This window comes from Bombus huntii, chromosome 7 (genome assembly GCF_024542735.1).
Source record: "Bombus huntii isolate Logan2020A chromosome 7, iyBomHunt1.1, whole genome shotgun sequence".
Taxonomy (NCBI): domain Eukaryota; kingdom Metazoa; phylum Arthropoda; class Insecta; order Hymenoptera; family Apidae; genus Bombus; species Bombus huntii.
In genome coordinates, this window is record NC_066244.1 from 2,043,204 (window position 1) to 2,059,378 (window position 16,175).

At 49.8% G+C, this 16,175-nt stretch overlaps 1 protein-coding gene across 1 annotated transcript in view; it reads left to right on the plus strand.

Annotated features, from left to right (window-relative positions):
- Positions 1-1,243: 1,243 nt before the first annotated feature.
- LOC126867746 (protein dachsous) overlaps positions 1,244-16,175 on the plus strand; it is a 216,981-nt gene continuing 202,049 nt past the window's right edge. The window contains exon 1 of the mRNA XM_050622607.1: positions 1,244-5,052. Coding sequence (XP_050478564.1) covers positions 3,358-5,052 — 1,695 coding nt within the window. The 5' untranslated portion in view covers positions 1,244-3,357. The remainder of the gene's footprint in view (positions 5,053-16,175) is intronic.

Sequence of the window (16,175 nt, forward strand, 5' to 3'; positions counted from 1 at the left end):
TCAGCTTGATTTCGCACGGGAACGTTGACATTTCCATTGGTCGAGTAGAATCTCGAACTCGAGTCGCACTCTGGCATCATCTAATTTCCTTCTAAACAACAACGAGACAACAAGTAAGCGAGATTCCGACGAATTCGATGCGCAATGCGCACGGGCTGCTGCTCTTCACGATTATATTGTATTTACCGGCAGAGACGAGCGCAACGCGCATGAAATATCGGAGCTGCGAGTAGCTGCGCGCTAATCTGAATTCTTGGCGCATATGAAATTCCAACGCGTGCCCATATGAAGAGTTTGTTAATTTGTCCTTTCTTTTTTTTAGGAAGAGGAGGGAGGTGGAAGTCGAATTTTTAGATTGTTAGTCGCACCAGACGTGTCACGAGTCGTCGATGATGTATGGAATTATTAACGCGAACATTTATCGCTGGTACTTCACCTGCGTTACAGGAGTAAACCGTCGGTGATCTATCCACGAAATGTTACAAAATGTTTATATTATCGAAAGCGCGCGATTATTCCAAAAAGCAGACTTCGACATGTAACGCGGCGACGTCGCGAGCTGTCTCATGCATCATGCAACCAGCATCGATATTTTACTCTCCTAGGAGACGCGTTAACAGATCGTCAAAATTAATGCTTCCCGTTAAAATGCAAATGTTCTTAACGCGGGCTATACCGTGCAATCGGTGCGACGTAATCGTGTTTATCAGACACGATGATTTTTGCAACGAGCATACGAATTTGGGATTCGAGGAACGAAAGCATGCACGCTTTGCTCGCTAGAGAGCGTCGCATAGATAGCAAGTACGTACGTTCTTCGATCGAAGGAAGCGTTAGTTTGTCGAATTTCAATGATTCCAGTAGAAAAAACGACAGTTTGTACTCAGCATGCAAACTATCCAGAATCTCTCGCGTCACGGCACGAAATTCCAGGACCTTCGGCACAGACGTAGAAGAGGCTCGTAGGGCTGAGCGCGGAATGAGCGCGAATGGTAAGTCGGTTCTTCGCATACCGGGCGTTCAGGTATAGGTTGGAAGGTGGTATGCGAGCTAAACGAAGAGGGAAGCAAGAAATCTGTGAGGCGAGAGAAAGAGGAGGCAGTACCGGCGGAGGAGAACAGGCCCGAGATGTAGAAAGAGTAAGAAAGGAGGAACGGGGGGAAGAGAGAGAAAGAGGGAAAGGCCCGAGCAAGCGGGCATGCGAGCTAACAGGCAGGCAAACAGGCAGGCAAACAGGCAGGCAGGCAGGCAGGAAGGCAGGCAGATAGGAGGCAGGCAGGAAGGCAGGAAGGCAGGAAGGCAGGAAGACAGGCAGGAAGGCAGGAAGACAGGCAGGAAGGCAGGAAGGCAGGAAGACAGGCAGGAAGGCAGGAAGGCAGGAAGGCAGGAAGGCAGGAAGGCAGGAAGGCAGGAAGGCAGGAAGGCAGGCAGGCAGGAATGCAGGCAGGCAGGAATGCAGGCAGGCTAACAGACAGGCAGGCAGGCAAGCAAGCAAGCAAACAAGCAAGCAAGCAAGCAAGCAAGCAAGAAAGCAAGCAAGCGAGCGAGCAGAGTTTGGTATAGTCTAGCTGCTCGGTGCCGCGAAGCGAGCTGAATGCCGAGGCCCCGGCATATCGGAGCCCGCCGTACTACTGCTCCCCTCTCCAAGATGGCCGCCGTTTGGGTCCAGTCGAGTCCCCCTGACCGAGCCAGCCGAGTCCAGCAAGTCAGGGGAAGGGTAGGCCTTGCAGGTGCCGCCATGTCAGTGCATGCCTAACCTCGAAGCCGCGCGGAACGGACGCTGGGCCCAAGAACGCAACACCTCGTGCTCCGTTTGCTTCTTGCCGCTGCTCTTTCCGTTTGAATGTAAACCACACTCGAGACCACCTAAATTCGTCGCGAGTCCAGTGCATCGCGTTTTATCGATCGCGTGTACGTGTGATTTCGGAGCGATTCGAATCGATTCGGATCGCGAACATATAAACAGGGAACCGAGAGAGGGGTGTATCGAAGCGAAAGGAGACTATCACGAGAGTGGTTCGGAGTAAACGTCCTACGATACGCGACGGGAAGGTCGTATCCAGCGTGTGTATTCGCAAGCTCGTCGTTTTAGCGCATCTTATAATCTTTTTTTCTCGTCGCGCGTGACGTCGATTATGGTTCGCGATTCGTGATTCGTGATTCGTCGTCCTCGTATAGGTTATAGTGTGTCGAGCGTGTGACAGTTTTTGCGGAAGGACCGTGACTGGTGCTGTTTTGCCACGAATACACAGCAGTGGTGGAAGTAAGAAGTAACAAGTTGGCGACGAAGAAGGAAGAGACTCGGCTCGTTCGTTGGACCGACTCGTTCTACATGGTCGTTAACGTGCGTGCGCAACGACGTTCGACGATTTCTCAAATCCGAAAGACAGAAGTGGAGGAAGACGACGACGAGGAAATCGGCGTATGGAATACGCGTCGAGAAAGATGAGACAACAAGGAGGAACAACGAGATTGCTGCTGGCATAAAAATCAATCCACGTAGCAAATCGTGATCGAGAAGGGTCAATTTTTGGTGGAAATTCGACAGAAGCTCAACGTAGAAAGAGAGAGAGAGAGAGAGAAAGAGAGAGGGAGTGAGAGAGACATGAAGGGCGTTCCAGACGCGAAACGATCGCACCGGGTTCGCGACCGGTCGTGTTGATCGTCGAGTTATCGGACGTGGATCTAACGCGAGGAATGTACGATATCTCGAGGCGAAGATATTCCAGCAAAGGTGAGGACAGCGCGGATACCACAGCCTGCTACAGAGAGAGGTAGAGAAAGGAAGGGAAGCGATAGGAAGGAGGAAAGAGGACGAAGAATAAAGGTGGAACGGGGTCGGATAAACTCGTATCTACCGAAGGAATTTCCACAAGGAGATATCGCGCGAGTCGTTACAAACGGCATGTTTATAATCTAGCGCAATCACCTTCGAAACGTTTGGCTTCGTTGGCAACGATCGGGCAGGTTGTATCGGTTCTGCGGGATATAGGCGCGAACGCACAGTCGAACGTAATTCCTAGGAGTGCAAGTGTTTACGAGAGAAACGACCAGGGTAAACGTGATTGTGGTTGGTGGTGGTGCTGCTAGTGGGTGATTAATGTGTCGGTTGATCGCGTACTCGTGCTTTCTTCCGCCGGTTTTTTAACATCCGACCGTACGAGACGCGTGCGGACTGTCGACAAGAAACAGAGGAAGAGAGAGATTTCCTGGCCGTATGAAGAACATTTGGAGGTATCGATCGGTGCCGCGTCCTCTCACGATCCATTATTTAGGAATGAAAAGATCGAGATAATAGCCAAGGACGGCGGAGGCGAAGGTGGAGGCGGCGGCGGTGGCGGTTGTGGAGGCCCCAGGATGCGGCACCTGCTACTACTGTTCCTCGTCCTGGGAGCGACTGTTCTCGCCCCGGGCACACGGTCCGAACTCGTAAGATACTTGGAGGTTTCGGAGAACGCTCGACCAGGTACCAGGGTGGGTTTCATCGATGCCGACAGTCCACCGTACTTGATCGTGTCGGTTTCCGGGTCCGCGGTCGATTCGGACTTGATAGTGGATCACGCGACGGGCGAGATAAGGACAAAAGTGCCGTTGGATCGCGAAACCAGACCGTCCTACAGCTTGGTCGCTCTGCCGCAAAACATTCAAGTGGTGGTGAAGGTCCTCGACGAGAACGACAATGCGCCGACCTTTCCCGTCGATCACGTGGACGTCGAGTTTCCGGAGAATTCGCCTCGCGACGCGAAACGCGCCCTGCCGCCTGCCAAGGACCCCGATCTCGGCCAATACTCGACGCAACGCTACGAGATCGTCTCCGGAAATTACGCAGATGCGTTCAGGCTGTCCCAACATCGAGGTCGCGATGGCGTTCTCTACTTGGATCTGCAAAACTCCGGGTCGTTGGATCGCGAGGCTCGCTCTCGGTATCATCTGGTGATAGAGGCGTTGGATGGTGGCGCTCCGCCGCTTCGCTCGAGGCTACACGTGAACGTGACGGTACAGGACGTAAATGACAATCCGCCGATTTTCAATCAGACGAGGTACGTCGCCAGCATTGCGGAGAATGCGACCGTCGGGACGCCGGTACTCGCGGTGAACGCGACGGACAGCGACGCTGGTGACAACGGCCGCATAGAGTATTCGATTAATCGGCGACAATCGGATCGCGAGGAGATGTTTCGTATCGACCCAGAGACTGGCATGGTTTACGTGAACAAGGCGTTAGATTTCGAATCGAAGGAGCGACACGAGCTAGTGATCGTTGCTCGTGATCGCGGCGCTCAGCCTCTCGAGGCGAGCGCGTTTCTCTCGGTTCGCGTGACCGACGTGAACGACAATCAACCCGCTATTACTGTGATCTTCCTGTCGGATGATGCGACACCGAAAATCAGCGAGAGCGCCCAGCCGGGTGAATTCGTCGCTAGGATATCGGTCAGCGATCCGGATTCGAGGACCGAATATTCGAACGCTACCGTCACGTTGACCGGCGGCGAGGGACACTTTGGCTTGGCTACCAGAGACAACATTATATACCTGGTGGTGGTCGAGAGGCCGCTCGACCGTGAGGAAAAGCCCGTTTACGATCTCTCTGTGGAAGCGACCGACGCGGGAACACCTCCGTTGCGAGCCGTTCGAACTTTTCGTCTTGTCGTCACGGACGTGAACGACAACGCTCCGAAATTCGGCCGGGAAAGGTACGAAGCCCATCTGTTGGAGGCCTCGGAACCGGGTACTCCGGTTTTGAAGGTAACGGCCACGGATCTCGACGAAGGTGCCAACTCCGCCATCAAGTATTCTCTTCTCAATTCCACGTGGTTCGTTATCGACGAAACGTCCGGTTTGATATCAACGCGGACTCACGTTGACTGCGAAGCCGACCCTGCGCCGATTTTAGTAGTGATCGCCACCGACTCGGGTCGTCCGCCGTTAAGTAGCAGCGCGACAGTGCGCGTTACCGTCCATGACCTCAACGACAACGAGCCCATCTTCGAGAAGCCGCTGTATAACGCGACCGTATCGGAGGATATGCCCGTTGGCTCCTGCTTTCTCAAGGTAAGACAATCCTCTTTGTTCGTTCGTTTGCACGAATCGCATCGCGTTACGTAACCTTCGACGATATCGTAAGTACCGCCGTATATTTACTTACGTAGTATGCACCGTTGATCGTTCGGCAGGATAATTGATCTGTCATCGCGTCGACACCGATCGACGACGAATTCCTGCGCGAAACATACCGCGCGAATCGATAGCGTCGAATGGCACAGCGTGTCTCTGATCGGTGAAAGCCACACGATTCCCAATAGGTTCGTGTGTTGTTTAATCGTTGCACAAATCGACTTTGCGTAAAGTTGCTTCTCGGCGCGAAACTGCCACTATGTTGCAAAAGGTTTCTGGTAAATGTGCGAATCGGCCGAAAGGGCAACGCGCGGCACTGGTCGCGCCGCGAGCCACGTATTCGCTTTACACTGGGAAACTCGTAATTGGAATCGCGTCGCGCATGAAAGGTTTTCTCCGTCGCCCTCTAGCAATTAGCAGGGAACCGTGTATATCGGATAGAAAATATTCTCGACGACACGCGATCGATCGATGTTCTTCGTTCGACGCTGGACGCTTGCGTGGGCGTTATCGTGATCGACGGTTCGCGGTTCCAAACTGTCGGACGATGGCACGGAACCGAAATAAACCCGCGTGCACGTTTATTGGCATGCGACGCGCGTTCTATTGTGCGTTTGCCACTGTGAGCCACACAAAGAATATGCGTACCAGCACGACGAGGAAACGTGAGAAGATGAATGAGAAAAGGCTAGCGTATTGTACGAATATCGAGAGGAAGCTCGAAAAGTACGCGTTGCTCGATGATCCTAGTAGCGGCTAGTAGCAGCTAGTAGTGGCTGCTGGCAATGGCGAACGCTCGAAGAACACACGTGCCAGGGACGCGTTCCACTTGCGCAGGGAAACCTGTTGCGAGAGTTTTCTTTGTGGCAGCGGCGAGATGCTCTTCCCCGAAGCGGTGTTAGGCCAAGAACAAGTTGCTCTCGACACCGAGGTTGCTTTACGAGCAGAGCGTCTTCGCGATCGGTATACCTGCACGGTGTGCAATTACCGATCTTCGAAGCTGGCGTAACACGCGTGCGCGCTCCAAACAACCGAGAAACGATCCCGTTCTAGACCCTCGATGCAGGCAAACTAGCTCGGGCTATCGGGCATTCGCGAGGTGCGAGCTCGTCGTGCATTTCTGAAATTTAAGACGAATCGACGACGTGCCGTGGCCACGAAACGGATTACGCGCTTGGTCGCTCACGAGAGGTCGAGGGCGGGCACGGACGCGAGCGCACGCCTTATCTGTTGACCCTTTTTAAGGACGATCGTCTTACATTTGGCGTAATCGTGGACAGTAATACTATATCTATATTTTCGTTCGCTTAAGATAACGAAATTGTTACGCGCTTCTGCGGTTTGTCTAACCAAGGATCGCTGCAGATAACCGAGCCATTCTTTCCGCTCGATCGAAATCTCCTACGTTCTACTGCAAATTTTACGCGTCAAACACCGAACGTGACGACTCTTTACGCGATAAACGCGGGCGATCGCATTTGCAACGCTTCGAGATTCGCAAGACCGCGGCGAGATAATCGTTACCGGTGCCGCTGTTGGTGCTGCGACGAAGCGTCTGTCGTTCATAACGTTCATGATCCGTGTTGGTCGTGTGAATACGAGAAACACGAACGACAGAGAAACGGAGGAATGGAAGCGATAAAGAAGGGCAGGAAGCTACGGCATTGCGGCGACAAGGGAAGAGAAAGGGAATAAAAAGAGGAGAAAAATCCTTCCCTCGATCTCCTCCCTCTCACAAGCGACTGTCCATCTGACTGAGCGAAACTAGTGCCTTCTTTTTTCTTCAATTGGATTGTCATCCGCATTCGAGGGAGAAGCGGTGAATGCTCATGCCGGTGTGCACCAAATGCCGAATGCCGATGGAAATTGAGAGGAATAAACTACTACGTTTTTCAATTGGGTGGTAGACCGCGTGTACACTACTGTACAGTGTACACGGACGTATTCGGTAGGCGGCCGGATACACGTGCACGCACCGCGACCCAATCTTAACGTCTGCTCCAAACTTTCGTACGATATATATTTTATCGGTGTTTCGTTGCCTAGTTCAATGATGATTTATAATTGTTGCCCGCTCAACTGTAATTATTATAATTATAGATTTTTCGTCGGCCTCTCCCACCCGTCTTTCGAACCCGAACCGGCCGCTTCTTTTCGCTCCATCCCCTTTCGTACCAGCTCCACCCCTTTGGTTCTTCGCCTTCTTTTCTCTCGTTTGTTCCTTCTCGTAACCTCGCATGTTTCACCTTTCCTCTCTATCCGATGTTTGTCTTGTTTCTCTACTCGGTTCGAACAGCGAGGAGAGACCAGACATACATACATACATATGTATACGCGTATGTACGTTCTCCCTATGTAACTCGAAAACGGGTTTCGAAAGAACCCCACCGATGCCGCGAATCGAATCCATTCGCGTTTCCCACACGCAATTCACCCCTTTCCGTTCGTCTTCCCCAACGGAGAGAGGAACGATTCTCCTCTCTCCGTTTAAATTGTCTCGATACTATTAGCGCCCCGCTAAGATTCTGAACTGTTGGATTCCACCGTATCGGTTCGGCGAGCTTGGCCCTTTCTCCGCTTGCGTTTGCACGCGCGTAAATAGGCGCTACGCTCGTATGAGAGACCGTGCGCGTTCGTGCGCGAAACTATTCGCATCCATCGGCCGAGTATCCGTCTTTCTATACTACGTGGCAGGTCACGGGTCCGATTCATCTTCCTGCAAGCCTTCCATTATCCGTCCTAACTGGCAACCGAGGATCATTAAACCGCGGATCCTTTTGTCCGACTTTGCGTCCAGCCTTTTTTTTCAAGGACGGACGAGAAGGGAAATACTGGTCAGCAGGATTATACCGTTGTACCGCGTTTCGATATTTTTCGTGGGCGAGAGAGAGCCACGCGACTTGGAGGATCGATGGGTGAACGGAAACGGCACGACTGGTCTGTAAAGGGGAAGTTAGGATAGGACGATCGGGAAGATGGCCAAGTTGCATCGGCGGATGGATCGCGTTTCTAGAGGTAAAAGATGCGCGCACGACGACGGTGCATCGGTCAGCCGGTATACATCGTGTATCGCGGTACAAAGTGATGACCGTAATGACTCTAACCACCGTCTGACATCTGGCATTAGGCACTCGAGCTTTCGAGTGGCAACGCCCGCAGCAATTGTTGCCGTTTACGACTGCCGTGCACGCTCTCCTCTGTCTCCTTCTCTTCTTTTCACTTCTCTTCTCTTCTCTTTTCTTCGCCTCAGAATGTTTCGCGTTTGCGTCCGCGCCCGCGCACTCCATCGTCCTCGTCCGCCGGCTCTTCTCGCTCTTTCCTCGTCTCTCTGTCCGACGTCGTCGTCTTTCTTCTTGTTTCTCTGGCCGCGCTCTGCTCGCTCGTCCGCTCTCGATCCTACGCGCTATAGACCGCATTCCCGAGTGCAACGACGAGGCAGAGATATATGTATATGCATTCGCGTGCACCGGTCGGTGCAGCCACCGCGCGCGGCTGCTCTCGCTCTCGCATCGCGCTACATTGCGATCGCGGTTCTATACTCCGAGCGCTTCTACTTCGCCGCGCTATGAACAACCACACGGTTCTTCTCTTTTGCTTCTTTTATTCCTCGTCGTTTAGGATTGTATCCAATCATAAGCGTGCTTCTTCCTTTTTCTCGCTTTTTTAATTGCCGTTTCACTGGCCGAAGCGACGCCGCGCCGCGCCGTGGACGCCATGCACGAGAACGTTTTCCCTTGATCTACGCTATACAAATCTGGTGTCACGCGTACTCGCGACTAGCAAATACGCTGGATATCTTTCCGCCATCGTTCGTCCCTCGTCACGCATTTTCTTCGCTTTCGATTTTTGTCCCATCTCGCGACTCGTGAAATTGCGTAACCGGCGCGTAATTGTGCCACCAAGGTTTTCTCTGCGTGCCATTCTTCGACTCCGTTTCTGGAATAATAGAGATCGGAGTCGTCGAGAAAATGCTTTACCTCTCACCGAATGAAAACACGATGGTTAGCTTCGCGGATCGCGTAGCTTCAGGACGTTAGAAAGTCGGCGGCGTGGTAACGAGCGAGAATCTATGCGGAGGACGAGACCGGGAATCGATCGGGAAGAAGAACGGGAATCGTGGGTAATCGTGTGACAATGGGAAACGAGATCGCTAGGACATCGTACGAGGAATCGTAGTTATTTTCTCGTAGCTGCGAATGGAACGAGCTCGGAGAAACGAGCATGTTGGTTATCAAGTTTCTCGTATGTTCCTGGATTACTCAACGTTCTCTTCCTCTGTTAGTGGGTGGTGAGCTACGAGACGATCGCGCGCGACCGTTTGTCCTCGCGGTTTCCATCGAGCAAACAGATTCTCGCAGGAGCTGCCTTACGGTGTTTTGTAGCTTAACAAGAACGGCTACAAAGTGCAAGTCGCATACCGATGAATACGATGACGAATTCCCCATCGCGAGTCTGCATCGGCTTCTCCGTATGTACGTATGTATGTGTGTATGTGTGTATGTATGTACCATGCACGTGCCCTTTGATACTCTAGTTGCTCGTGTGTTTTTTCGATCGTAGGACATCGTACGTTGCTCAGAGGTAAAATCGTCGCCTTGTTCGTTTTCAGATTCCTCAAATGCGATCCTGTCAGCGTTGTTTACCCACGCGATTTATCGGATACGACAAATCTTTTTTCGGTGGATATCGCGCATCGCGTAAGCGTCTCGCAACTTTTCATCGATTCGAGGATTTTCGCCAAACTGATCTGTTACTTGCGTTTTCACGCGTTTCTCGAAGTCTCTACAGGACGACGCGATAATACGGCGCGATACCTGTTGTAACGTTCAACCGGCTAAAAATGATTCAATAAGACGCTATCGCGTGGCGTTTTACAGTCGCGAGAAATGTTGCTTTCTCCGACGATGACTGGTTTTTCCCTCGGAACTATCGTGCTCGATGGAGGTGGTACGCGTTGGTTCGTGGCGCATAACTGCACACGCAGCTTTTGATTGTCGATTCAGAGAGCGATATCGGCGACGACGATTCTGTACCTTGGATTTCGTGCTGCATGCCAAAGCGTGTACGGCGAACATACAACTTTGCTGAGCGTAGAAGGAACGGCTGATTGAACTTTACTCGGGGATCGTTATCATAATTTTTTTCTTTTAAAACTCCTCTGAATGTCTTCGCGCGGAGCCACGAACGTTGCATTGCGAAATTTTTCCTTTTTTCCACGTGCGATTACGATTTGTCGACCGGTCGAATTTTCGTGATCCCCGCGTTCCAACGAGAAATCCGATCGATCGGTCGGCCTCGATCGGAAAGCCGCAGGCTGTCGGTCACGTTTCTTCCACGATTAACGAAACGATGGAGAAACGAGCACGAGACGAAAGGGAAGTCGAGTATAAGTGCGTATATAGTTGTAGGTATATGCATCAAGGCGTCCGGAGAGAAAGCGAACGCTCGGTAGGCAGATCGGTGCCAGCTATAAGCCAGGTAACCAAACGTGAAAAAGGGGAAGGAGGGGAGGGGGACGAGCGTGCGAGCCGCACTTTCCAATGCACTTGGTGCGACCGTTGCACCGGGAAAGTGCACACACGCTCGACTCACTGTTCAGAGATGGAGACGGAGAGACAACTCGTTCACGCGACTGCCAGCAACATTGGAAAAGTGTGCGTATGCATGCTATACACGTTTCTTTCACGAGGCGACAGTTTTCTCTGTGCGATAGAATCGTGCTAGCTTGTGTGCTAGTCGATCGATGTTAACCTATAAAGTTAGCGAATTATACGTGGAATGTCATGACAGGGGTAAAAACGATGTTTAATTGATCTTGGCTTAAATTTACCATTGATGGGTGATAGAACGCGTAATTTTACTCGCAAGTATGCCTGTCCTAGATATTTTCTTCGTTGGATCGGCGTCTCGCGTTTAAAGTCGAATGCATCGCGAAGGAAAAGGTAGAAAAGCTGCCGCGGTTAAAAGGCACTAGGTTTCGTGGACAGAGTCGCAGGGTACGAAGGATTAACGAGTCGAGACTGTAGATAAGCGGTCGCTTGATAATTCTTCCGTGTTTGAAAAGGCTTGAGAAAATTCGTAGGAAAGCGAGAGCGTAAATTGGCGGCGGAGGAGGCAGTCGGTGAGATAGGCCGAGTGACGACCTCGATTGACCCGCCGATCCGTCACGGTTCTCCTGCTGAACGGGAGAGTGGCTCGCACAATTAGCCGGGTAAGGTGCAACATCGAAGGATCGTGCGTCACGTGGAAGGTAATGTCGGGCTAATGCAGCAGCAACTACGCGTTCGATAGGTTGTTGGTGGTTGGTTGGTTGGTTGGTTCGTTCTTTGGTCGATTCGTTGGTACGCTGGTTCGTTTGTTCGTTCGATGGTTCGCTTCTTGGAGCGTGTAGCTGCGCGAAATAATACACACGAGACACGCGTGTTTCGCTAATGGATTCTCCTGGCCTGAGGCCGATTCGTTTTCGTCGCGTCATCCCTACGCGGAATTTGATTAATTACGACCGCACGACCGGCCCGGTAATTACTTTCCGATAGGATCCGCGCCTCTCTTCTCACTCTGCACCAATCATCTCTCTTGCCGCCTTCCTTGCCTCCTTCTTCTCCGACTTTTTTAATCATCGCTTCCCTTCCACGGAAATTCGTCGTTACGCCGTTCCATCGATACGATCTTCGATAACTCGCCTTATCGATTCTTTCGAACGACGTCCGGATACAGAGCCGACGCGAAAAAGGTTCACGTACGCGACGGACACGCCAAAACCCTGGGAAATTCTCTGAATGTAACCCAAGTATCCACTTATCTGGTAGATATTTCATACGAGCGACGCGACGATCGATTTTTGGCCATATCACGATCGAACTTTGACATCGTTCGTTCTTGTAGCTGCGTCATTTTGTCCAAAACGGACAAACGTTTCCGCGTGTTAACGTCGGAGCGAGCGGTTCATTTTATTAGATTCTATAAGTCTAAGGAGCAGCTGACAAGTTAATTGTTTATTAATTCACATTCGCGTCCGGCATGAATACGCCGTTGGTTATGCGAAAACAGGTCTGTATCGGTCTGCCGGCTACCGAGTGAATACGCATGAAACTTTTTATTTTCTCGCCAGACGTTGGTGTCGAGTCGCGAATTCTTCGCTTTATCGGCGTACGCGTAATGGCTTATGAATTTACTTTCACGCTGGATAATTATAGCGTAACGTGTCTACTACGTTTCCTGGAATCGTTTGTACTATGTATCTACTTCGAGATCGAGTCTCTGTTACTTGTAATATATGATCGATTTGCGAGCCTTTCCCTTCCGTACGCGAGTATCTTCTCATTCGCGTTTACTACACCACGCGATTTGCCTCCTTTCTTGCGTAAAATAGCTAGCAGCAATTCGACGTTATTCAAAATCGCGTCATTCGTGACCACTGTATCGCGTACATACTTGGAATAGTCGTAAGAAAAATGGTCACAAATATAACTACGCTATAAATGTTATTTCTTTATCCACTGTAAGCAGTTTTAAGGACCCAGACATTATCTTTACATCTAATTTGACATTTATGGCACATTATAAGAGTATTAATCTCCCGTGATTATAAATCTTTCAATCTTATTTATAGTGTTTCCGAATATTTTTGCGATATTAATACTCTTAGGATCTATACTCTACTCTAGACTTTATACTGTCAACTGGTCAGACCGATTTTAAAATATGCTTGTCTCATTTGATCTCGCCGTTGTTGTTCTCGCACATAAATGACGTAGAAAAAATTCCAGCAGAAATTCTTTAGACTAACGGCCAGACATGATGTTAGACCTATGCCGTTATTCTTTCATAAGAGTGGCGAAATTCTCAATAACTTGAACTATCGACTCTTAGCAAAAAGACAGTAATATTTGAATTCGAAAATTCGACTGAGTAAAATAGGCAAGTAACATTATTTCCCGTTCTAATATCATTCGACAGTTCTCTCTTAATGCTCCTTTAGAATGTTTTGGAAATAATAATTTGTTCCACACTAATCAACATCGTACAACTCGTAGTTAATTTAATTGTTTTAATCGTATGCTAGATGGTATCGACTCGTTTCATGCAAAGATAGATCTATTTAGGCAAACCTTAAACACTGAAAGCTGCCTGAAACACTCGCTGGAACGTATACTTTAATTTATTTTTATTCTTATATCTCATATATATATGTGTTAATACCTTTCCCTACTTTATTATCTTATGTGCCAAACGGCTTATTTTATTTCCCGTATGAATAATATAAAATGATATAAAATATTCGTTGTTCATTCTCACGCGTTGAATCGTACGCTGTGTAAGTACATGCAACGTGGCCATTCACTTGGATTCGAGCAGATTCGATTAAAGCAGCGGGGAGCGAAGCGTCGTATTAGCGAACAACGGCATATAGGCGCATGTATTAACGGATTTTGTCGATCATACCCGCGGTAGATGTAAGAAGCTTTCCAGCCGATGAAAAGGGTAATCCAGGAACTCGGTATGGCTAATTTATAAGCGCCTAAGGCGTTCTGATTATGTCGTTAGTAGCCCGATAGAACAACCAGAATACCGTGACCACTTTGAACGATTCAAATCGCTGGGTAGGCGAACCAAGTGCAAACGAGGACAACGCGCAGCTCCGGAGGTACACTTTTAATTAGAACGATTACCAATCAACGAGATACCGTGCGAGCATTGGCAGTCTCGATTCGATACACCGATCGTCCTGGATCGGCTAACTAGAAACATCGGGAGCCGGTTTTTTTTCGTTTCTTGGCAAATTTATATTCGCTCGATAACGAATAACCGGTGAATTATCGATCACGTAACGCGCGTCCCAGTCGTATTTATGTGTACATGTGTGTGTGTGTGTGTTGTAATTGGTTTGCCGTAATAAATTTAACAGTGAGATAAATTTCCGAGTGAGGAGAACGAAGAGCAGCAGGCTTAATGTTAGTCGAGCCAGTCGTCGCCGATCTCTGCTGCTCGCGAATCAATCACCAGGATGCGTCTTGGTTCGAGTCGCGATATTCCGCGCCGCTGTTCGAACGTTGTCTCGAAAAGACGAAAACCGAGGGAGTTTCGTCCGACGAGCTCGTTGGAGAGAGGGTGCGAGAAAGGTGCGAGAGGGTGCGTTGATAATCGGTTGTTCTCTGTCTCGGTAAACAAAAACGAGCAACTAATCGGCGATGAAACGAATGCCAGGGGCGAGGTCGACTTTTAATTAAGTGGACGTTCAATCAACGGCCGCCTATATACCGTTGACCGCTTACTCTTAGCGAACCGATGCATTTCCGCGTTCCCCGGCCACTGCAGGCATTGGAGGTTTCCGCTCCGGAGAAAGAGAGATATCGTCGAAAAGTTATCATGGAGGTCAGTCTACTCGATCGCGTTCATCCTTAGGTGCGCTCGATCGAACGAGTTCCTCCCCTGTCCGTTCGTCTGTCCGATTTCATTCCGCTTACTCGTTTTCCTTTCTCTTCTTATCGACCGGCGATCTACCACGAAAGCTGGTAATGTCGAACAAGGTAACGATCGATTAGCCACCTGCTTCTAATTAATTCGGTAAAATCGAAGTGCCGCGTCGCGTTATTACGTTGCATCATCCTTGGATCTCTCTCTCTCTCTCTCTCTTTCTTGCTCTCTGTAATTGAACGGTTCAGCGGTCTGAGCCGAACAGAAAGAAAAATATGGTAGGCCCAGCGGTAGCTAATTCAACGCTTTTGCCCTCCCGTTCTACGTTATTTCATAGGTCGCGTTCGTTCCTTTTCTTTTCCCTTTCTTCCCCTTTTCTCACCGTCCGGCTATCTACTGCGATCGTTCCAGTTAAGCAGTATAAAAATATCGAATTGCGATATTTATCGCTGTTATTGAAAATGCGTAACTCGTCATTATCGAGATAACGAAGTTCGACCTTCGCATTTTGGATCGTCGCCTTTCTACGAATCATGGGATTTATCGTGAGATAACTTTCGAGTCGGTCTTTGGTCATAATATAAAAAACATTTTATATGGTTGCGTAAGGGGTCAATTCGGATATTATCGTCGAGCGGGTCGTTTGAACGACCTTGCTGCGTCCCTGAAAGAATTTTCGACTTGCATAACTATGTAGCTCTGATCCATTCGCCGGATGAGAAACCACGCGCGCGCGCGCGATGCCGTAATACGTTTGAATAGAAGGAAGAGTCGATGGATCGGCGAGGAGGAGAAGCGGAAAGGGGAGGGAAGTGCAGTAGAAAAGAGAATAAAAGAAAGTGGTATGGAGAGAAAGATACGTCGTGAGGGGCATCAGACTAACAGCAGGTGGTTGGTTAGCTTATATACCTTCCCGGGAATCGGTTTAATCTACACACGCACACTCTCGTATCTGCCACGATCTGTTAGCTTCTCGTAGGCGAAGTTGCGATAGTTGCGCACAATGTAAATGGCATTCGTATCTTTGGAATAAGCACGCGCGCTATTACAATTGGAAGGACGTGGCTCGAAAGCGTGTTACACGTAATACGACATTCTTGTGATTTATAAGGTGCGCGCGTGGCTTATATGCGTCATGAGCTACGATCGCATCGCGGCTGCATCGCTCAAACGCCAAATGCCTGCGGTTCGTTGAAATCTAATGAAAAATACGAAAAATGTTGGAAGCAAGTGTATGATTTTCGATTCGGCCGATCGGAAACATCGGGAAAGTATGATCCCGATGCGGGGCGAACGAACGCTTAGAACCAGGAAGTTTTCAAAGTGATCCGACAGTGGATGCTGCCGGCCGTAATATTGGCAACGTGAATACAGTTTCTGCAAGAGGTCGGAATGCAACTGGCGATGTTCGCGGCATTCTCTCTCTTCCCATGGCTTCCTTGATTTTAGGCATGTATCGCGAGCCATCTCTCTCCGCTATTCTTCGATGCTTTCCTGTTACGCCTGTCTGAACATTATCTTGATACGCGCGGGATACCGTTTACCGTTTCGAGAGAATCGAAGGATTAGCCAGCCAATTTTCAGACATAGTTCCGTGCTGCCGTCGTTGCGTCGTACTTTCCCTCTTTGTCTTCGTCCGTCCC